This window comes from Manacus candei, unplaced genomic scaffold, assembly GCF_025592945.1.
Source record: "Manacus candei isolate 608988 ecotype Guabito, Panama unplaced genomic scaffold, ASM2559294v1 h1tg000050l, whole genome shotgun sequence".
NCBI classification, from domain to species: Eukaryota; Metazoa; Chordata; class Aves; order Passeriformes; family Pipridae; genus Manacus; species Manacus candei.
Genome location: NW_026138098.1, coordinates 28,432,943 through 28,451,213, shown reverse-complemented (window position 1 = coordinate 28,451,213; position 18,271 = coordinate 28,432,943). Strand labels below are relative to the sequence as shown.

The window sequence follows — 18,271 nt, the reverse complement described above, 5'->3', positions numbered from 1 at the left end:
AGAGAGAGCACTCTAAGCCTGTGCACTGGCATGGGACCACAGGAAAGAAGTTTGAAGTCTTGCCTGGCAATTGTCCTTCTATAACAGTCCTGTTGTTCTGATGAACACAAGATTAATCTACTGTAATTTAAACAAGGAAGCTGGAGAATAAATAGTCCTGCTTCCACTCCGGTGCTTGCTCACAATATTTACATTGGTGTTTAAAACAAACATAATTTATTTTGTGTTGCTCTATATGTTATGTTAAATACATTCTGGTGCTGGCAACAGGAAGAGATGTTCCCCAGTAGGGGTAAAAAGCCCAACAACCAAGTAAAAAATCCAAAAAGTAAATTCCTAATACTGTGAGAAATTATTGGAGCTGTAAAGAACCGAAACTATCCAAGTAATAAAAGTTTAGACAGAATATAATTAAAGAATTCTTTGGGGTTTGGATATTTCAGACTGAGTGCTAAGTTGCTGTGACATGCCCAATTCCCAATGTCAAATCTTGTCTTCTTCCCCCCCCCTTCAGTTTTATCAAAGTATGAAAGTCTTGACTGAGTGAGATGCTATTGTTGGCAAGCCTTTGATGGACACTCCTGGAATTTCATTGCAGGAGCCATGACTTCTGTTTTATCTGAAATCTCACTGGCTCTTGATGACAGACAAACTCTGTTTTTAGCATTGCACTGAAGGTCAGGCAAATGACTAGTTTCCAAATAGAGTAACTGAAGATACTGGAACAGATTTATTCCTGGTATAATTCCACTAGTTCTACGAAGTTACAGGGGAAGTATATTTGTCAAGAGAGCCTTATGAGTTGAAGGATAATACTGCTGCTCTCAATAACTTGTGGATAAAAGGAGCTTGGAAAAATACTATTTAATGTAACATTAAAATTCCTTCTGTAAGAGAAATTCTACACTTACTAAGATAAGAATAATGTTTTTAGCTGGTATAAACCAGTATAACTTCATTAAGGAGACTGACCACCATAGAATGTAGTACTTTTTCTGATATCAGAGAATGCAGCTCTAGATTTTTAATTACAGATGAGGTCGGGGTTTTCTGGGTGTGTAAATATTTTAGGGCTAATCTAGGAAAGGTAGACACTGCTTAGGCTACTTTCCTAGTGGCATTTAGGATGGTTCCATTATTTTTACAGATCTTTAATTTTGGCTACAGTTTTGGCCCACCTCAAGTCCATAAACTGACTATCAAGCGGACTGGTTAGATATTTCATTTAATTTTTGCAAGTTATCTGTGACCTTAATTCATACAGAAAGCAAAAATTGATTTTGCAGATGGGTCAAGAAAACAAAAACTAGATACTGTTGTACCATTGCTTGGGTATTAGTAAAGGAATAATCTACATCTTTATAGAATGACATTGCAAAGGCCAAAACTACTAGAACTGCTTTGTTAAAGTGGATTGGCCAGTCTAGGTTGGGCACATAAAGTCATAGATGCAGAGAGATCCTATGACTGTAAAAAGCTGTCACATTCTATGCCACTTTGTACCTGAAGGACTAGGTGTACATTGGTTACTGACATCCTGTGACACTGGGAGTTGGCACAAACATTTAAGATTTAATTTTTTCGAAGAGGACATTGTCAAGAATGAGAAATAAACATAAACTGTGTTAACATTTTGTAAAACAGATGCAAGTACAAGCTTTACAGTTCCTTGGCAGAAATGTATCCCTTAAAGCTCAAACAGCATGTTTTAGTACTTTGGTCATACTTTCCCCAAAGGGTTACACTTCAGTGAGCTTTTCCCTTAGAGGTGTCAAAGTGTTTCTTTAATGACAGATACTCTGATGATCATGAAGTACAAAGAACTGTTGCCATCACAAGGCAGGATTTCTTCAAATTTAGCTAGCTTTGACGCTAATGCTGTACCCTGAAGGCTCCACTTTTCCAAACCATTCACAACATATGCTCTTTTTAAATCCATCAAACAATCCTGCACTCATTCTATACCCTACGTTCTAATGTCAAAGCAAATCTATGTTCTACTTGTGGCACCTGCTGTGGCACATACTTCAGCTACTTTAGGGTAGTACTAAGCATACCACCATACTTAAAGTCCTGTCAACATAGCTGTGATAAAGACCCTTTGGAAAATGTATAGCTTCACCCTAAAATAATCATTTATCATAACTCATAAGGGAGAATTAATTGGCATTTAGTACTTGTAATAATATGGATTAGTGCCCTTCATGAACAGGGCCATGTAGAAAAGTACAGGCCTCCTAGAGGTGTCCTTTCATTTTTAACAAGGCAAAACAATTTCTATTACAAATAAACTCCACTTTTAAAAACATACTTAAGATAATAAATATATTGGCAAGTGCTGTTGCACTGAATACTCTTAAGCCAGGCTTTAGCAACGTCAATCTGTATTACTAAATACTGAAAAGACTATCATAGCTTAAGTTACAAGTTTATGTTAAAAATAGATTAAACTTTTTTTCCTTTACTAACATCAACATAGTTCAAATGATGGGTTAACAAAATGCTATATTGTAATATTGCTGTCCACTATGGAAATACCTGTGCCATGGACTGATAAATTCTTTGTCTATAGCTTATGCAAAAACATACAGATCCCTCAAACTCTTTGGTGTATTAACATATTATGACTGGATTTGAGAGTATGCACTATCTACACATGGATCATGTTTCCCAGTTGATTGTTATATCCATTACATAAAGCTAGAAAGAGAAATAGAAGATGTTTTAAGAGGGAAAAAAGTTACTTTCTTAGTATTGACTCATGTTTATCTCAGAAGTTTCTGTACTCATCCTTTCTTCTCATTGAGATGTGTACAACTCTGAAATCCAGTCTCTTCTAAACCCATTATATGTTGACTTTTTTTTTTAAATGGATTTCTATGCTTCCTAGATTTGTCATGACAAGGAGTTGCCTAATTGAACTACAGATAAATGTAGATGGATACTTTTGATTCTGTGGACATTCTCCTGACTTTCTCCTACTAACATGGGCTTGTTGTCTGCATTCTGCCAAGACAGGCACTTTGAAACTTTAATTTCTGTGATTTAAGCTTATTTGTCACTCAAAAGATTGCAAAGATGATGTGTGCTTTGGGTGTTTGCCTCCTGGAGCAGAAAAGGACTCTCTGGTACAAAGAGGAAGGTGTGCTACTCATTGACTTTGCAAGATGGCAAGTTACATGTGAGTCCTGACAGCTCTTTTGTGAAGTGTTTGCTGTGGCCCCAGCCACAGTCATTAGAGAGGGGCTCCCAAATGTAAGGGTGACATGGACTTACAAGTTGTTACTTTTGATAAGAAGAGCAGGGAGGTTGGTCTTTGGGACAGAAGGAAATGGGGACAGGAGTACCAGATTGCCTGCTTTCCTTAATTTTACTTCCATAATCATAAAAGTGTAGAGGGAATAAAGAGCTTTTAGAACCTTATTGTAAATTAAAGGTATGTTTTCTAAATGTTATTTGAGAAGAAATCATTTCTATTTTGCCCGAGGTGAAAAATGAAAACTCTGATTTACCACTGCCAGGCAGTTTATGAAGGCATTTGTAGTGCAAAGCAGTTAAAAGAGATACTGAAGTATTTGCATTTGCACCGAAGAGAATAAATTTGTCCAAAGTAGTGGGAAATTGGAACCATAATATTTTTGCTGTGCAAAAGCTTTATTTCTAATGTGTTGATAGGACAGAAAAATAAAATCCCAAGAGATCTCTGGTTCTCCAAAGCAAACAGGCTGGGGTCACAGGAAGAATATACACAATGGAATTAATTTTCTGCATGAGACTCCTTGAGTCATGAACTTTCACAACAGCTTGATTCACACCTTACTTGGGGAAGGTACTTGTAATGATGCTGTTTCAAAAGCTGTTAATCTTTTCATCTTAGAGCAGTTCAGTTCTTTGCCCTTCCTTCCTTAGTAAGATGTAACCACTTTTGATATTCAAACTTTCAGTTCTCCATTCTTTTTCTTTTTGCCTTTTTTCCTGATAGTTGATTATCAGTGTCCCTACTAATACAAGCACAAGACTTTCTAATTCCATGCTGATATACCACAAACAGCACACACACAGCCTTCTTATCAGTTTTTACATAAGATGGGCATGACTTCGTGTCATATCTGAGTTGCAGCCAGCAAAAGCTTAGCCTGAAAGCCTAGTGCTTTTTTTCCTCTGGATGATTGCATTGCACATTCTTACAGGGTCATGCATGTTAAAAAAGGATGAGGGGCCTCTAAAGAGACGTGACCAACACCTTATTGTCTGTGGAGCTTTTACCTCTGCACCATCACTGCAAATCTCTTCACAGAGGCTGCAACAAATGCCAGAATTACTGTCTGGACTGAAGGGCAATGTAGCATAGAGTTTGAAATGCATGCTTTCATGGCAATTCTGTTTTTCTTTGGTATTCACACAGAGCAGCAAATGAGATGATTTTAAATGTTTTGAAGTAGAGAGTGTCTTGTTATTCTCTGACACAGTCAGAAAGTTGTAAAATAAGTTTTCTCTTCTTATTATGTCTCAATTGCTCTGGTTTTTTTCTGTTTGAATTTTTATTAGGAACTCATTTTAATGCCTGTATGATTTATTTATACGAGTCTTCTGTGTCATTTGCCCAAAATATTGCCTGATGTCTTGCTTGTCACTGTGAAACATGCTGATTCTTTATTTGTAGTGCTTATATTACCCTGCAGTACAGAGACAGGGAGGGTCTAAGCCACTTTAAGCTCAGCTCTGGCCACATGTGGAAGAGGCTTCAATGCCTCACTGTTTAAACCAGAGAACTTCCTCAGATCTCTGGTGTGTCCCTTCATCAGAGAAGGCAGATAGCTAGATGAGTCTAGGTTTACTTTTACATTTTTTCTGTGTGGTTCATACATACAGCTTTAATATCAGCTACAGTTTATGCTTAACATTTTCCTCTACAGCCTTGTGAGTGTCTCCAATTTGATAATAAAATTTTGCTGGTAAAATGATATTTCCAGTTGTGACTCAATGTTAAGACTGAATAATAGGAGTCTTTTTCTAGTTCTTACTTTGGATAGCTCTTGAAGAATAGCATCATTATGAAATAATTGCTTTCCAGATATAGAATAGGAGGTTAATGTCACTGTGTGGAATAGAAATTACTTTTATTTGAATGTATACTGCACTGGCTATGACCCAGAAGACTCATTGGTATGATCTGGACTTATTAAGGAGCCCTTTTCTGAGGATTTTATGTTGGAGATACGCGGGAAATGGAAGCAGAAGATAGAGGGTGAATTTCTTTCAATCCTGACAAAAATGCAGAGGGGAGGGCCATTCAGAAGAAAATGCCTTTCACCAGCTGAGAAAAACAGATGGACATAATACATGGTACTATTTAAAATATTTCTACTAAAATTTTGGGAGCATCTTTGGATTTTATTAGGCAGTTTCATGTAAAATGCATATGCTGCTCCCATATCATATACATATGCAATCTTATAGCCTCTTCAAGGGCTGCATAATTCTATAAATAGAAGACCCATCCTAGGATAAAGAGAGACTACTAATACAGCTCTTTCTGCCCCAGGAATCTCCCCAGCTGCCAAATAATCATCCAAGTATTTTTAATTTTCATCTATTTCCACTTCCTGGTATCTGAAGTAAAAGCCTCCTGTTTGTTAAATAGGTGCATATTCACTTTGCAAAATGGTTTCTGCTGCCATTGCAGTTGTTACAGGGTTGATGTTGGTCACATCAAAGTTCCATCACTGGCAGTTTTAAATATTTTCTCTGCAAATGTGTTTAATGAGACTAAGCAATGTTACTGAACAAGATGCTGTGAAAGAGGAAAGAATGTAACAAAAAGGAAACAGATGAAAAATAAAACTAGGGAGAGTGGGAGCCGGTCATCCACTTCGTAATCTCCTGATTGAAGAGGCTTTAGAGAAACTTGGCCAAGATCAAGCTTTGACAACATATTAAAACTCCAAAACGCCTACAGATTTTGTTTGCACGTGGGTGCACAGCTCTGAAAAATGTCACTGTAAATATAACTGCCTAGAACAGAGAACTTTCCTAATTCCATCAGTCATAATTCTGGCTGAATCTGAGATTTGCATGCTGGTATTAGGGAATACATCCATCTTCTTTAAAGACATTTTTTCTTTATGCAGTCCAAAATGTCACTTTAATTTAGCCATTCAGATGCTTGCTTGATGACAAAATACAGTGATGAAGCTCATTGTCCTGCAGTTTAACTAAGTCCTCATTTGAGATCAAAGTGGAGGGTTAACTTTTTTTCTCTGTTCCTTTCAGTCCTCATTTGTATCAGGCAAATAATGGTTTCACCAGCAGCAGGAATCCTTATTAAAGTAACTGTCATATTTTCTCATCTATACAATCCATTGTTCAGCAATTCTTTTGGTGCCAGATGAAGGGAAAAAGACAAACTGGACACAGAAAGGCAGACCACCTTAGACCTTCTGAAATTCTTTCTTGGTCAAACAACAACTTTCCTGCTGCCTCTCCCAAACCAATTATTTTGACATGCTCCATTGCAGAAGTTAGTGTCTAACGCAGCCAAGGAAAACACTGCTAAGGCAAATTCTGAACTTGATTGCATTCCTTCCAAGGACTTAAATAGATGCCCTGTGAACAGTTATTCCTTAACAAAATATGCAACCAGATTATCATAATTAGCATATTTGCCCTGGATCAGGCAAGGAAAATTCCTAATTTGGACGTGCAGAGTTTAGAAACAAAGTGTGACTAGGTGTGTAGCTCATTCCAGCCTCTGCTTGCAGTGCAGAGGAAAAGTGTCTGCAGTTATCACTGAGAAATTAAAGATAAAAGCACAGCTTTGAAATGGAAGTGAAGCACTTCCTGCAGAATAATTCTGTTACTTCCCCATAAGTTGAACAGCCTGATGATCCATAACGAGCAATGCTCTGAACTGAGGATGAACGAGTATCTTAAACTAAGAATCAGGACCATATTCAGCTCTATAAAGCCTAGCTAAGTATAAAAAGCCAGCTAATTATGATTTTCACACAATTTATGCACCTAACCTTTGTTGCCTGAGAATGTCAGGCAACATTATTAGATACAAATGTCCAAGTCATTTTGGAAAATCCACACTAAGTTCCTAAACCACTGATCATGCTGCCAGACTGGTAGAAATCTTACATTCACTGTTATTTCAAAGTATAGTTAATCACTTGAAAGAAATAGGAATGTAAAGGGGAGTGAGAGTTGGAGGAGTATATGTAGACAGCAGACTTCAAGGCTCTACCTGAAACACTCCATTAAAACCTGCATGCTCTGGAAGAAAAATCCTGCCATATCTTGGTGCTGCTTACACCAATAAATGGTGAACACCAAACCTAGATGAGGAAAGAAGCAGAGTACCCAGAAAGGAATTGGCAGTAACATTCCTCCCCAAGTAAAAAGGTAAAAGTATCCCTAACCAGCAATATCAGTGTCACAGGCAGATCTGCAGGCTGTGTTTTGCAGGGGCCCTTGGGTTTGGCAGAAGGTGTTCATTCACAACTGATGGGGGCCTCTCTGTAATTAAAACAATGGAGGTTTTTGATTGAAGCCTCTGAAATGTAGTACAAAATAAAGCTGAAGAATGTATTAAGTTCCCATGGAACTGAAAGCTTTCCAGCCCTCACCTGTTGATCACCAGGGTGAGCAGCACAGAAGGTGAAAGGGTGTCCACAGCAACATGTCTGCTGGGTAGGAAATATTGATTCTCTTCCTGCCTTCATACTTTCTTTCAAGTGCCAGTTACTGATCGTAGTCTTTGCACATTGAAATCCCCCTGACACACACCTGTGCTGGGTAACTCCTTGGGGAATTCAAAACATGTAATCAGAAACAGCACTGTAAAAAATAAAAATGAAACCCCCATTAGCTTATCCAAAGATAATTGAGGCTGCTCGAACTATGCACTCTGCTGAATTAGGAATCACAAGATGACAGACTCCTGCCTTTCTCTGGAATGAGAATTCCCCAAAAACAGCTTTCCTTGTAGTTGTTGGGAATTTCTGAATCAAGTTTCAGCCCCAAACTTGGGCATAAAAATAGAAGCCGTGGTACGGTGAAGGTGAGTGGCATTGTTTGGATCTTCATTTTAAATGAAGAGCCATTTACCATAGGGAAATACTAACTAGCTGAGGTCTTTAATTTCTTAAAGCTCTTTTTAAACAACCTTCTAAATCTGCTTATGGCTTCTCAAGTTTATAGGACATTCTTGTTGAAACCTTATTTTAATACACCCTTCTTGGTGTTGTGTTTTCTTAACCTAGCAGTATTTTCAGTTGTACCTTTCAGGATGTTTAATGAAGACTTTCTGTAAATTTTCAGAACATAATCTCTTTGTCTTTTCTGCAATTTTTTTGCAAAAGATTTTTACTTCAGATTCTCCCTGGGAAATAGTGCAGGTTGGGAAGGGGAGCTGATGAAGCAGTACTCTATGAGGGAAGAAGACTGTCAGTCCAGGTTACCTTTGTGTATAGCACACCCATCTGATCTGACTTCTTTTTGACCAGAAATTAAACAAGCATTAGGAATTGAACCAAAAATTATCTTTCTCAATAAGTGATTCTTTTTCCATCTTAGTAATTTGACTTTTTTTTGAGACTGAAATAGCCTTTAGCTACAGACAGTACTAGTGTCCTACAACATTTCATTTCTATTGTTTTATTTTGCCTGTAAACAGAAAGCCTTTCTAAACTCATATAAAAGTTTGTTATTGTAGAGTTATGGAAAATACTCTAGTATTTGCAAAAAAACTGCAGAAAACCACATTTTGAAAACTTGTCAGCTTAATACTGCCATGTGCCCTGAAGCCACTGAGAGATGTGCAGGAAGATACTGCATTTATGCAACACAGGATTATAAAGTTAATTGGTGCAAAATTCAGTTAGAGGGATGCTCAATAAAACCATATATGTCACTGGCTGGTACTTTATCAAGTAAAATTGTGTGTGTGTGTTGTTATACTCTGCAAGCTTTCAGTGGGAAATCTTTGAAGATTGCTGTACTCACTACTGTAATGGGTTAAAACACCCAAAACCAGCATTGGCATCATCATGCTATCAATAAAGTTCAATCCTCTGAACCCTCCTCAAGGATGCTTTTAAAGAATTTAGAAAAACAAGATCCTTTTTTAAAATTCAGATTGTGCTGCTTCAACATAACAGTCTACAGCATAATAGGATTTCCCTTTTAGATTTGAGATTATATCATTATGTTCAGATTACTTCCTCTTAAACAAATGTGGCTCCTGTGGCTTCCTAAGGGAAGTGGCCTCTCTGTGTTCAAATGAAAAGCTAGGAAAACAAAGTTTAAGCCATTACATTTCAACAGGTAAAAGAACCATCCTCAGTCTCTCTAACTTCCCCAGCTTCCTGAAGCATCCAGCAGTGTAGGTACCTGTTATATGCATCAAGATTGTATTTTACTTGCTCCATCTTTAAATTTCCAAGGTTCCTGCTGGGATACCTGGGAGAATGTCATGTTATGCACTAAATGTGACACACCATATTACAGAACAAATTGGCATTACACTTTCTTGGGGGAACTTTCCTTCTGTTCTTTTTTATTAACTTTGGTCTTGAAAAGAATTCTTCACTCTCTGAAGTTTGAAGCTTGTGCTTTTGTTTATTCCCTCACAGACCATGGATGATTGCTATGGGTACAGAACAGTTACTCTTGTGGTCAAAGCAAGTGTTTAATGAGTAATTGCTGATATTTACTGACTGGTTAATGCTGGGCCTTCCAACTGGACCAGGTTCACATTGGGCAAGACGGCCTCCTAAAACCTTAGATGCCAAAGTAATGGCACGATACCAAGTGCAGTTCCTGCAAATTTAGTTCTGATTCAACATCTCTGTCACTGTGGACATGTGCTACATTTCATCTTCTTTCATGCAGATGCCTTTCTGTGTGTACTATACTGTTCTACCATCTGTAGGCAGAGCACAGAGTTGAGCACTAAGTACTTCTGGTTTAGAGGCAGGATCGCTATTTGCTGTGTCAAAATGACAGTTCATATTTTAGTGATCACAGGAAGAATTACTCCTTTGTATTCTGGTGGCCAGAAACAAAAATAACTCCAACAAATGCACATTTAAAGAACAGTTAAATGTAAGCCTGCATCAGTGTATTAAGTACCCTACTTTACAAACACACAGGAGCGGAGGAATCACTTATATATCAGTCAGATCTGTGCTGGAACCTCAGGACTTGAAGTCAAAGCTATTTTGAGTTGCTTAATATCATGAAGTGGTTGCAGGCCACTAACTGCCAAGCTAAAACTCTCAGTATTGTCTCAAATGTCCTTTTAGTCAGACCTTATTGTTGCTGAACCAATCAAAAGCCCTTCAAATATACATCATTGTGGTCTTAGTTACATACCATGAGATGCATTAAGCAGAATGAACTTGAAAAAATAAAATCTTACCATAGTGGCCATTAGCAAAACACAGAAACCCCTCAGTTTATTGCTAATGCTTGTAGGGGGAGACAAGACAGATTGTGTTTCTGTGAGCAGGTCAAAAAACTGCAGAGAATGTAGGATTCAAGAAGATGATAATTGTGAAAATGTGAAAAAGGCAATATTGCTAACTGAGATCTGTCTACTTGAAACACAAAGAAACATCCCACCTTCTACAACTTCCTTGAAATGAATTTAGATTTGGAAAAGAGAAGCAGAGAAGAGGATGAGGAACCTTTGAAGAAAGTTGGCAGTCGTGATCCTGCAAACACTTGGAAGCTGAGTGTCTGTTTGCTGCAGGGGGTTGTCCTGTACAAGTTGACAGAACTCACACATGGGGGCTGCCAGCATACTGAGGATCAGTGCCTCCCTTTTATTCTCAGTTTTGGTTTGCATTCAGGTTCATAAACTCTTTGATACCAAATAAGAACTTTGTCACTTGTTCCTTAAAACCTGTTGTTGTAACAAAACAATCCACATTTATTATTGTGTGACTCACCTCTCTGCTTCCATTTCATTTCCATGAGATGCACAGCACACCCTACCTTGGCACAGTACATGATGCTAACTGAGAACAGACTGAATAGATCTAACAGCTATCTTTAGATAAAGACTGGGAGAAGAGATATTACTATTAGTCATACCATGCAAGATTTAAAGAGCTGCTTAACCTTCTAGTAACGCCAACACATCCTATTAAAAAGCCACATCCACACTTTTACTATCATCTGTATCACTGTTGTACATAGAGTACTCATGCTTCTAATAAGCTAAGCTGCAAAGTCCACAATATTTCCTTTTTTTTATTTTTTAACAAGAGATTGAAATTTTTTCAATCAGATAATGTGGGAGTGGGGCAGGGAATGAAAAGAAATGATCTTCCAACTAGGAACAGGAGTATTCACACTGACTCTCAAAAAATCCCCCAAAGCCTTGCCTAGGGCAATCCCCTAAGCACTGCCTATATGCTTCCTTTCATTTCCCAGCTGAAAATCTTTTACATTTGGTTTATTTTCATCACCTGTGTCTCATTAGCTTGGCAGGAAGGGCTATCTGTCTGCTTCCTTGAAGAGCCTATATATTGTGCATGAAAAGCAGTGTTGTGGGGGTTTTATGTGACAGTGGGATTTTTTGTGTTAATCAAGGCTGCATCATTCCAGTATGGCCTGGCACACTCGAGGTTGAGGTAAGCCAGATAGCTGGAATGTTGGAGTATGGATTTTGGCACAGGGTGTCCTGAATCCTAAGTGCTTGACTGGCCATCTCACAAAATCTCTGTGCTACTGTGGCTCCTGTTACCCAAGAGAGGTAGATTAGAGCTATTTTGGGTGTTCTCACATGTATTGTAATCTCCCTTCCTAGCTACAGATGAAGCAGAGCCTGAGAGGCCACTTCAGAGTGTCTTTGCAGCTTGCCAGCTCAGCTCTGTTTAGTATAAATGGAAGCTCTTCAAGGTGTCAGTGGCATGTTTTGCAGATGCCATGAGTGTTCATTTAAGGCAGGTTTCATTGTCTCATTAAAGCAAACCAACAAAAAACAGAAAGGAAAAAAAAGCCAGTAAAGCCCAATAGTGAATTTAAAACGATGAGACATGTTGTTCAGGCAAATGGTAGCTACAGAAAGGGAGTTTTCTTTAGGTTTGGTTAGTGGTACATACAAGGACTTTAGTTTCAGGTTTCCTACAGTCCTGTCTTTACATTTAATTGTGCTTGCTCAGCTCTCTCATCTAACACAGAAAGCTATAAAAGCCATGATCAAAAGATAGTGGGGTGTTTGCCCTATGGTGGAGGTTTTCTAGGCTGTTTCTTTCCTTGATTCTGTTTTATGCCTTCTGACAATGTGTCGAATGAAACAGTGGATTTCTGCCTGATGACTTATCCCTGTAGGTTTTATTCATTTTTCTTTGCTGTTTTTTCTAGTCCATAATTGACTTCTGTTTTCTAAGAAAACCCATGATTTTCCCTTTGAAGCTGTTACACATTTATTGTGGGGACAGGGTGGAAAGTGACTCATTTAGGAAAAAATAATATAAATTTCCTCTATTGACTTGTTCACAATGGGAGAGGAACTGATGTCTCCAGTCCAGAGATAACTACTTGGATTCATATGGACATTCAGTAACTGTTCTGCAGTGGGGTTTCAAAGCAGGTCTCTCTGTTCAGTAGTTCATGCTCCTATGTATAAAGTGAGGAAGTTTTGCAGCCACTCTCAGGCACTGAGAGCCTCAGGGCTCACAAAGACTGCAAAGACTTGTTGGAAGCATCTGTGCAAAAAAACACTTGCATAAATAAAATGGAGAGAGATTTAAATGCTGTTTTCTCTATAAAGGAAGCATACAGTATTTTCTAGTGATCCTTAGTCTCTGTCCAGTCCTTTTCTTGTAAGAGCATGTTACAGACTATGGTCACTGGTAGTTTATGTCATGTCTCTGAATTTTTGATTATGGAAAGGAACATTCTCTTTTAATAATTTCTTTTATTCCAGAGATCTTGAAGAGGAGGGGGTGTTTGTTCCCTGTGCTTTTGCCTATTCTAGTGCTAGTGAATATTTGATTCTCTGAAATGTTTTTCTTAAATGAGAAGCAGAAAATATAAGTTGTTGATTTTAGGGTTGAGGTCAGGCATAGCTGAAGTCCTGGACAAAGAAGAGGCCCTGGCTAATGCTGCAGGCTACCATATTAACATCTTCTCAGTTGTATAGGCCTTCCTTTGTATTTCTGTGTGCCTTGTAAACCCGCAGTCCCTTGGGGGTAGGAAGGCTGTGTCCATCCATCTGTTTATATAGGCATTCTCGTTAGTATTTTAGCACTCATCCACTCAAATGCTGCCTGATCCCTATCTCTCCCCCACTTGGAGTGGAGCTAAGAGGCCTTGGATGGGAACATGTGCAGTTCTCAAGGTGGTACAGCAGCTGCACTTTGTACACTGCCTCCCAGAGCTCTGGCTAAGTCGTATTTACTCTGAACCCAGTGCAGACGTACTTTTTTAGGGCACAGCTGTCACTGTGGTGCTATATATTCACTCAGAATACAGAGCTGCTCACAGCAGAGAGTAGTAAGAATTCTGTGGTGCATTGAATGTAACATGTGATACTTCCAGCCTGCCCACTTGCTTTAAGCCAGGGATATTGGAAGTCAGATATCTGCCTCGTAGGAAACTTGTGAGGGCTGAAAAATCCCATCTCTGAAGCAGCACATGTTCCTCTGCTTTTCTGAGAGGCGTGAAAGATGCTTGCCTTTTCAATATGAAGTCTGTGCTTGGGCTTGAGGCACTGAAGAAACACTATTAAAATTAGATCTGTCGGTGGTACCTTGGCTTGGATTTTGTAAATCAGTTGACAGAACTGGCTGTGCCTTGAATCTCTGGTGAACGTCTCTCTGTAGCCTTAAATAAAGGCATTTGCAGCACCCAGCTACTGAAAGCTCTGTTGTAATCCACAGCAAGTGAGCTAAGACTATTACAAAGGTTTTCTGAAATAGTCTAGATTTTTTAAGAAAAAAGATCGTGGTCAAATTGAAAAATGCATATTTGCCCTAGACAGTTATATGTTTCTCTCTGTTACCTGTGTTCATAGAAGAGAGGCTGAGATGAGAGCAGACTAGAACCCTACTGTCTCCTGTGTAGACAGACCTAGATTTGCATTCTAATTCCAAGGGTTAATTAACATTTGTCCTTCAAAAATATTTTTAAAAAATATTTTTAAATAGAAAATATTCCCTAAAGATTTCACAAATACACAGTGAGCTCTTCTCTGCTTGTGATTATATTTAGTAAATTTTAGTAGATCAGAGATGAATTTTCAAAGGAAAATACCAACAGATAAAAGATAAACACTTTGCATTCCATTCCTTTCAGCTGGATCTTTAAAAATGGGAACAAGATAGTCTTGAAAGTGCCTTGACACTTCAGATCTGGCTGCCCTATATCTCCATCTGTACGCTGGTATTTTGTCCCCAACAATTACTGACTGTTCTCAATGTCTGCTGTTAATGCATGCTGTGGCTTCTCTTGAAACTCTCTCAGAGATGCCTCTCAGCTTGTAACTAAAATAGGTATAATTTTGTACTTCAGTTTTTGAATGTTTTATACAGATTCTGCATCCAGTCCTTAATAGTGCCTTCTATATAAAGCTCTACAGGACCAAACAATCTAGCATGCTTTTAGACAGTGGAAATACTGGGGGGGAAAGTAACTCTTTCCTGATACTTATTATTTTTCTGAATTACTGATACAATAAATTAGGTCCATCTTTTATATTTGTGAGTCTTGCTGTCTATGAAGTTAGGATAAGCTGAATTTAAGCCCAGAATTTGCTACCATTAATCTTAGTTGGAGAAATGACTGCAAATCCCCTCTTTTACTTTTCAAATATAAGAACAATGGCTGGTAAGCCAAGATTGAGATCTTTTCCTTGTCTCTCACAGTATGGTTCTCCTGGACCTCTTTGCCTCAGAAAGGGTGTTGCAATGGCTATAGTTATAAATTCATATAAATCACAAATTCAAAATCACTCAGGACTTTTGTTCAAGAGATTCTTCTGATTGAATGTATTTTTTTCATTTAGGTAGTGTTTTCCAGAAGTGTTATGCAGAAAATATCCCACTATAGTAGGTGAAATCAGGTCAGTAGTTATAACCATCCACTCCCTCTAAATTAACTGTAATTCTAGGACAGTTGTATCTTTAAGCTGTATCTTTAAGATATAACATTTTGGGCTGCTAAAAGCAGAAGTCAGAGAAAGTGAGAGGAAGTCCGTGTGTTACAGCTGTGTTAAACTAGTGCCAGATCTAGACTGGTTTATCCTTTCTGTGGAAACTCTGTTTCTCTGGGCTTATTTTGTTTGAACCATCACTGGGGAGTGGAAAGGGAAATATATGGGTTAAGTAGGAGTTGCCATATTAGGGTAGACATTTGACTTTCAGTAACTGGGTTGATGTACAAAAACCAGTCTTTGTTCTTGATGAGAGAAAGTGTGTATGTGTGTGTGGCAGGGGTGTCCCAGAATTTGGAACCAGCTGTCTGGCTACTGGAAACACCAGCATCACACAGTTAATGTTTTGTGGCAAGAACTTGCATATTTGATGAGCAAGTAAAAGGTAGAGTCTTGGAAAAGTGTTGTGTGGTGCTTATTTATTAAAAAAGCTCTATCAAGCAGGCTCAAGCCTTGGTGTCTGCCTGACTGGCAAACAGTTCATGTTAATAGAGAAAAAGGATAATTTGAGAAAGACTGAAGTGTCCTACTTGATGAATTCAGGTCTTCCTGACTCAGACAAATGAGTTTGGCATTAGTTCACATTTTGCCCTTTCCTGACCTCTTATTTTATTTCAAATTCTGTTTCTTGACATATTTGGAGGACTGAGCAGGTACAAGTACATGTGGGTATGCAAATAATCTGTATTCTTTGTAGGCTTCTGGATTCTGTGTACTTGGCACAATGCAAGTCAATAAAATGCATAGAAGCTAATGTTTTTATAATAGGTTAGGAAAACAATGTTTGTAACATGAATCTCTTGTTTCTATTAATCTCTTTCTATGAGGGTGTATTAGACTATAGAATAAAACTCCATCTTTGAAACTACCACAAAATATTTCTCCCACCCCTTGATGCTCTAACACAAGAAAAATACTTTGTGGGGTGGTGCTGCCATTATCAGTCACTTCTGCTTGCATGAGAACATTATATCTGTGGCTGTCTTTCACTCAGAAAACATAGAACTCTTATTGCTTCTATCTCTAATGAAAAGGTATAAAAACTTGTCCCTTCCAGTCAGATCAGTTCTGGGATGTTATTTACAGTGCCTAGCTTGAAAGTAGTCTTTGTTTTAAGTAATGTCTGAGTAAGCAGGGAGCTGTGTTTTAGCTCCCTGATACTAAAGCTTGTGTTCTAGTAAATTGACAGCTCCCACTGTCAGGCTACACTGTAAATTAGACTGCCAGCCTCAGTACTGAACACCTTTAATGGGATGTGAAGAAAGGCTTGGGGTTTTTCCCTTCTTTTGCTTATTTTTCTTTGCCAATGAAGAGCATAAATAAGCAGTCTGGGGAATTGTTTTGGAAGGAGTTTTTCATTTTGCGTATGTACATATTTATAAGTGTTTTGAGGTCATATTAGGGAAGGGAAGTTAAGGAATTCCACTTCACACTTAGAAGTGTTTGAATTTTTGTTGGGTTTTGGTTTCCCTAAGAATTTAACTTCACAGTTTCAGCCTGACTGAATTCACAGGGGAATTTTGGCTCATAATCAAACACATCTTTCTTTTATGTCCTCTGTACTGAAGGAACAGAATTTTTGAATGCAGCCTTTGTTGTAGTATTTCAGAAGATCCTTGGGCTTTCTTAGAAGTGAGGAATGTAAGTCAGCGAGTCTCTAAAAATAAGAGCAAAGACCTATAGCTTTTGTCCATGTGCTTCAAGTTCTGCGTGCTGAAAGCAGAGGACAACTCCAATGTGTTCACTAAAACTTGTCTGGCTGACTGTGTGTGAAGGCTCTTCTGGTTTAGTTGGAGTTCCCCAGTGGAGTCAAGTTTCATAAGTAGCTGTGTTGGTGTCATCCATATGGAAGCTGAGACTGCTGTGTAGAGCTGAGGTCAGGGCACTGTCCATTTGGAGAAGATGCAGTTCACAAGGTACCTAGAGCTAACAAAATGTGTTACCATAGTGAATGACCAGAATTCTGAACTGTTGTGTCAGTGGTTGCATTTCTAGTTGAAGCATTCTGGCTTTTTATTTCTAGCAGTGCCAGTCTGTCTTTGGAGTGTGAGGTCCAACAGGTTGCTGAGATCATCTTGGGGATGTAGTGATCTGCCTTGGTAATGGAGCTGTACTTGTATGTAGGTGAGGTTATCCTGTAGTTGTATGTAGGTGAGGTTATCCTATAAAGCTTGCTATAAAAGAAGCAAAGCATGTCCAAGGCCCCTCACATGCAATCATTTTCTGTCTGCTCAATTAAATGAATTAATTTGGGTAAAATGGCTTTTAGGAGGAAAAATACAATAAAATCATACATTAGGTGGTAGTTCATTAGTTTTCTGCTTCTGAGTAAAGTCTCTATATACTACTATAATATAAATAGTGATAATTATCTCCTTGAGGAAGAGAGAATAGGTAGTAAGGGAACCACTACATTGGGCTTAACCTCTCAAAATGGAAGTAATGACAAGTAGATGTTGTCCTGGACCTTTGCAGAAATGTAAGTTAACTTTGATTTGTTTAATTGCCACAAATGTTGTTGTTTCACCCATGCAATAGTAGATACAACTAGTGTTGTATCTATTAGTGTATTTATTGCTGTATGTATTCTGTATTATAATTCAGGGTGAGTTCTCCAACTGTTTTGTGTACAGAATAACTTATCCTGATGAGAACTTTTTTTGTTTTCCTGCACAGATCACCCCTGGCAGCAAGGCAGCACAGTCACAGATGAACCAGGGGGACCTTGTGGTGGCCATTGATGGAGTCAACACTGACAGCATGACCCACCTTGAGGCCCAGAACAAGATCAAATCAGCCAGCCACAACCTGAGCCTCACTCTTCAAAAGTATGTTGATATAAGTTAAAGGCTTTGCATTCCTAAGGGCATCCTATGAAACTCGTGACTAAGAGTTATAAGTGTTTTATCTCTGCCTGTCAGATTTATTTGAAGTGCTCATGACATAGATATGAGATGGAAAGCCAAAATCTGCTCTGATTCTCGTAGAAATTGGATGGTTATGTTGGAATTTAGCCCATTGAATACAGATCCACTCAAGCTTCTGTTAAATTCAACAGTGATGTTTCTTTTGTTTATTCCCATATGGACAAGACAGTTTTGT

General features: G+C 38.4%; 1 protein-coding gene across 9 annotated transcripts in view; it reads left to right on the top strand.

Moving 5' to 3' along the window:
* Positions 1-18,271, top strand: part of LDB3 (LIM domain binding 3) — a 122,429-nt gene that overhangs the window by 19,863 nt on the left and 84,295 nt on the right. For all 9 annotated transcript variants that reach the window (XM_051799822.1, XM_051799827.1, XM_051799829.1 and 6 more), the window contains exon 3: positions 17,846-17,997. In XM_051799822.1, coding sequence (XP_051655782.1) covers positions 17,846-17,997 — 152 coding nt within the window. The remainder of the gene's footprint in view (positions 1-17,845; positions 17,998-18,271) is intronic.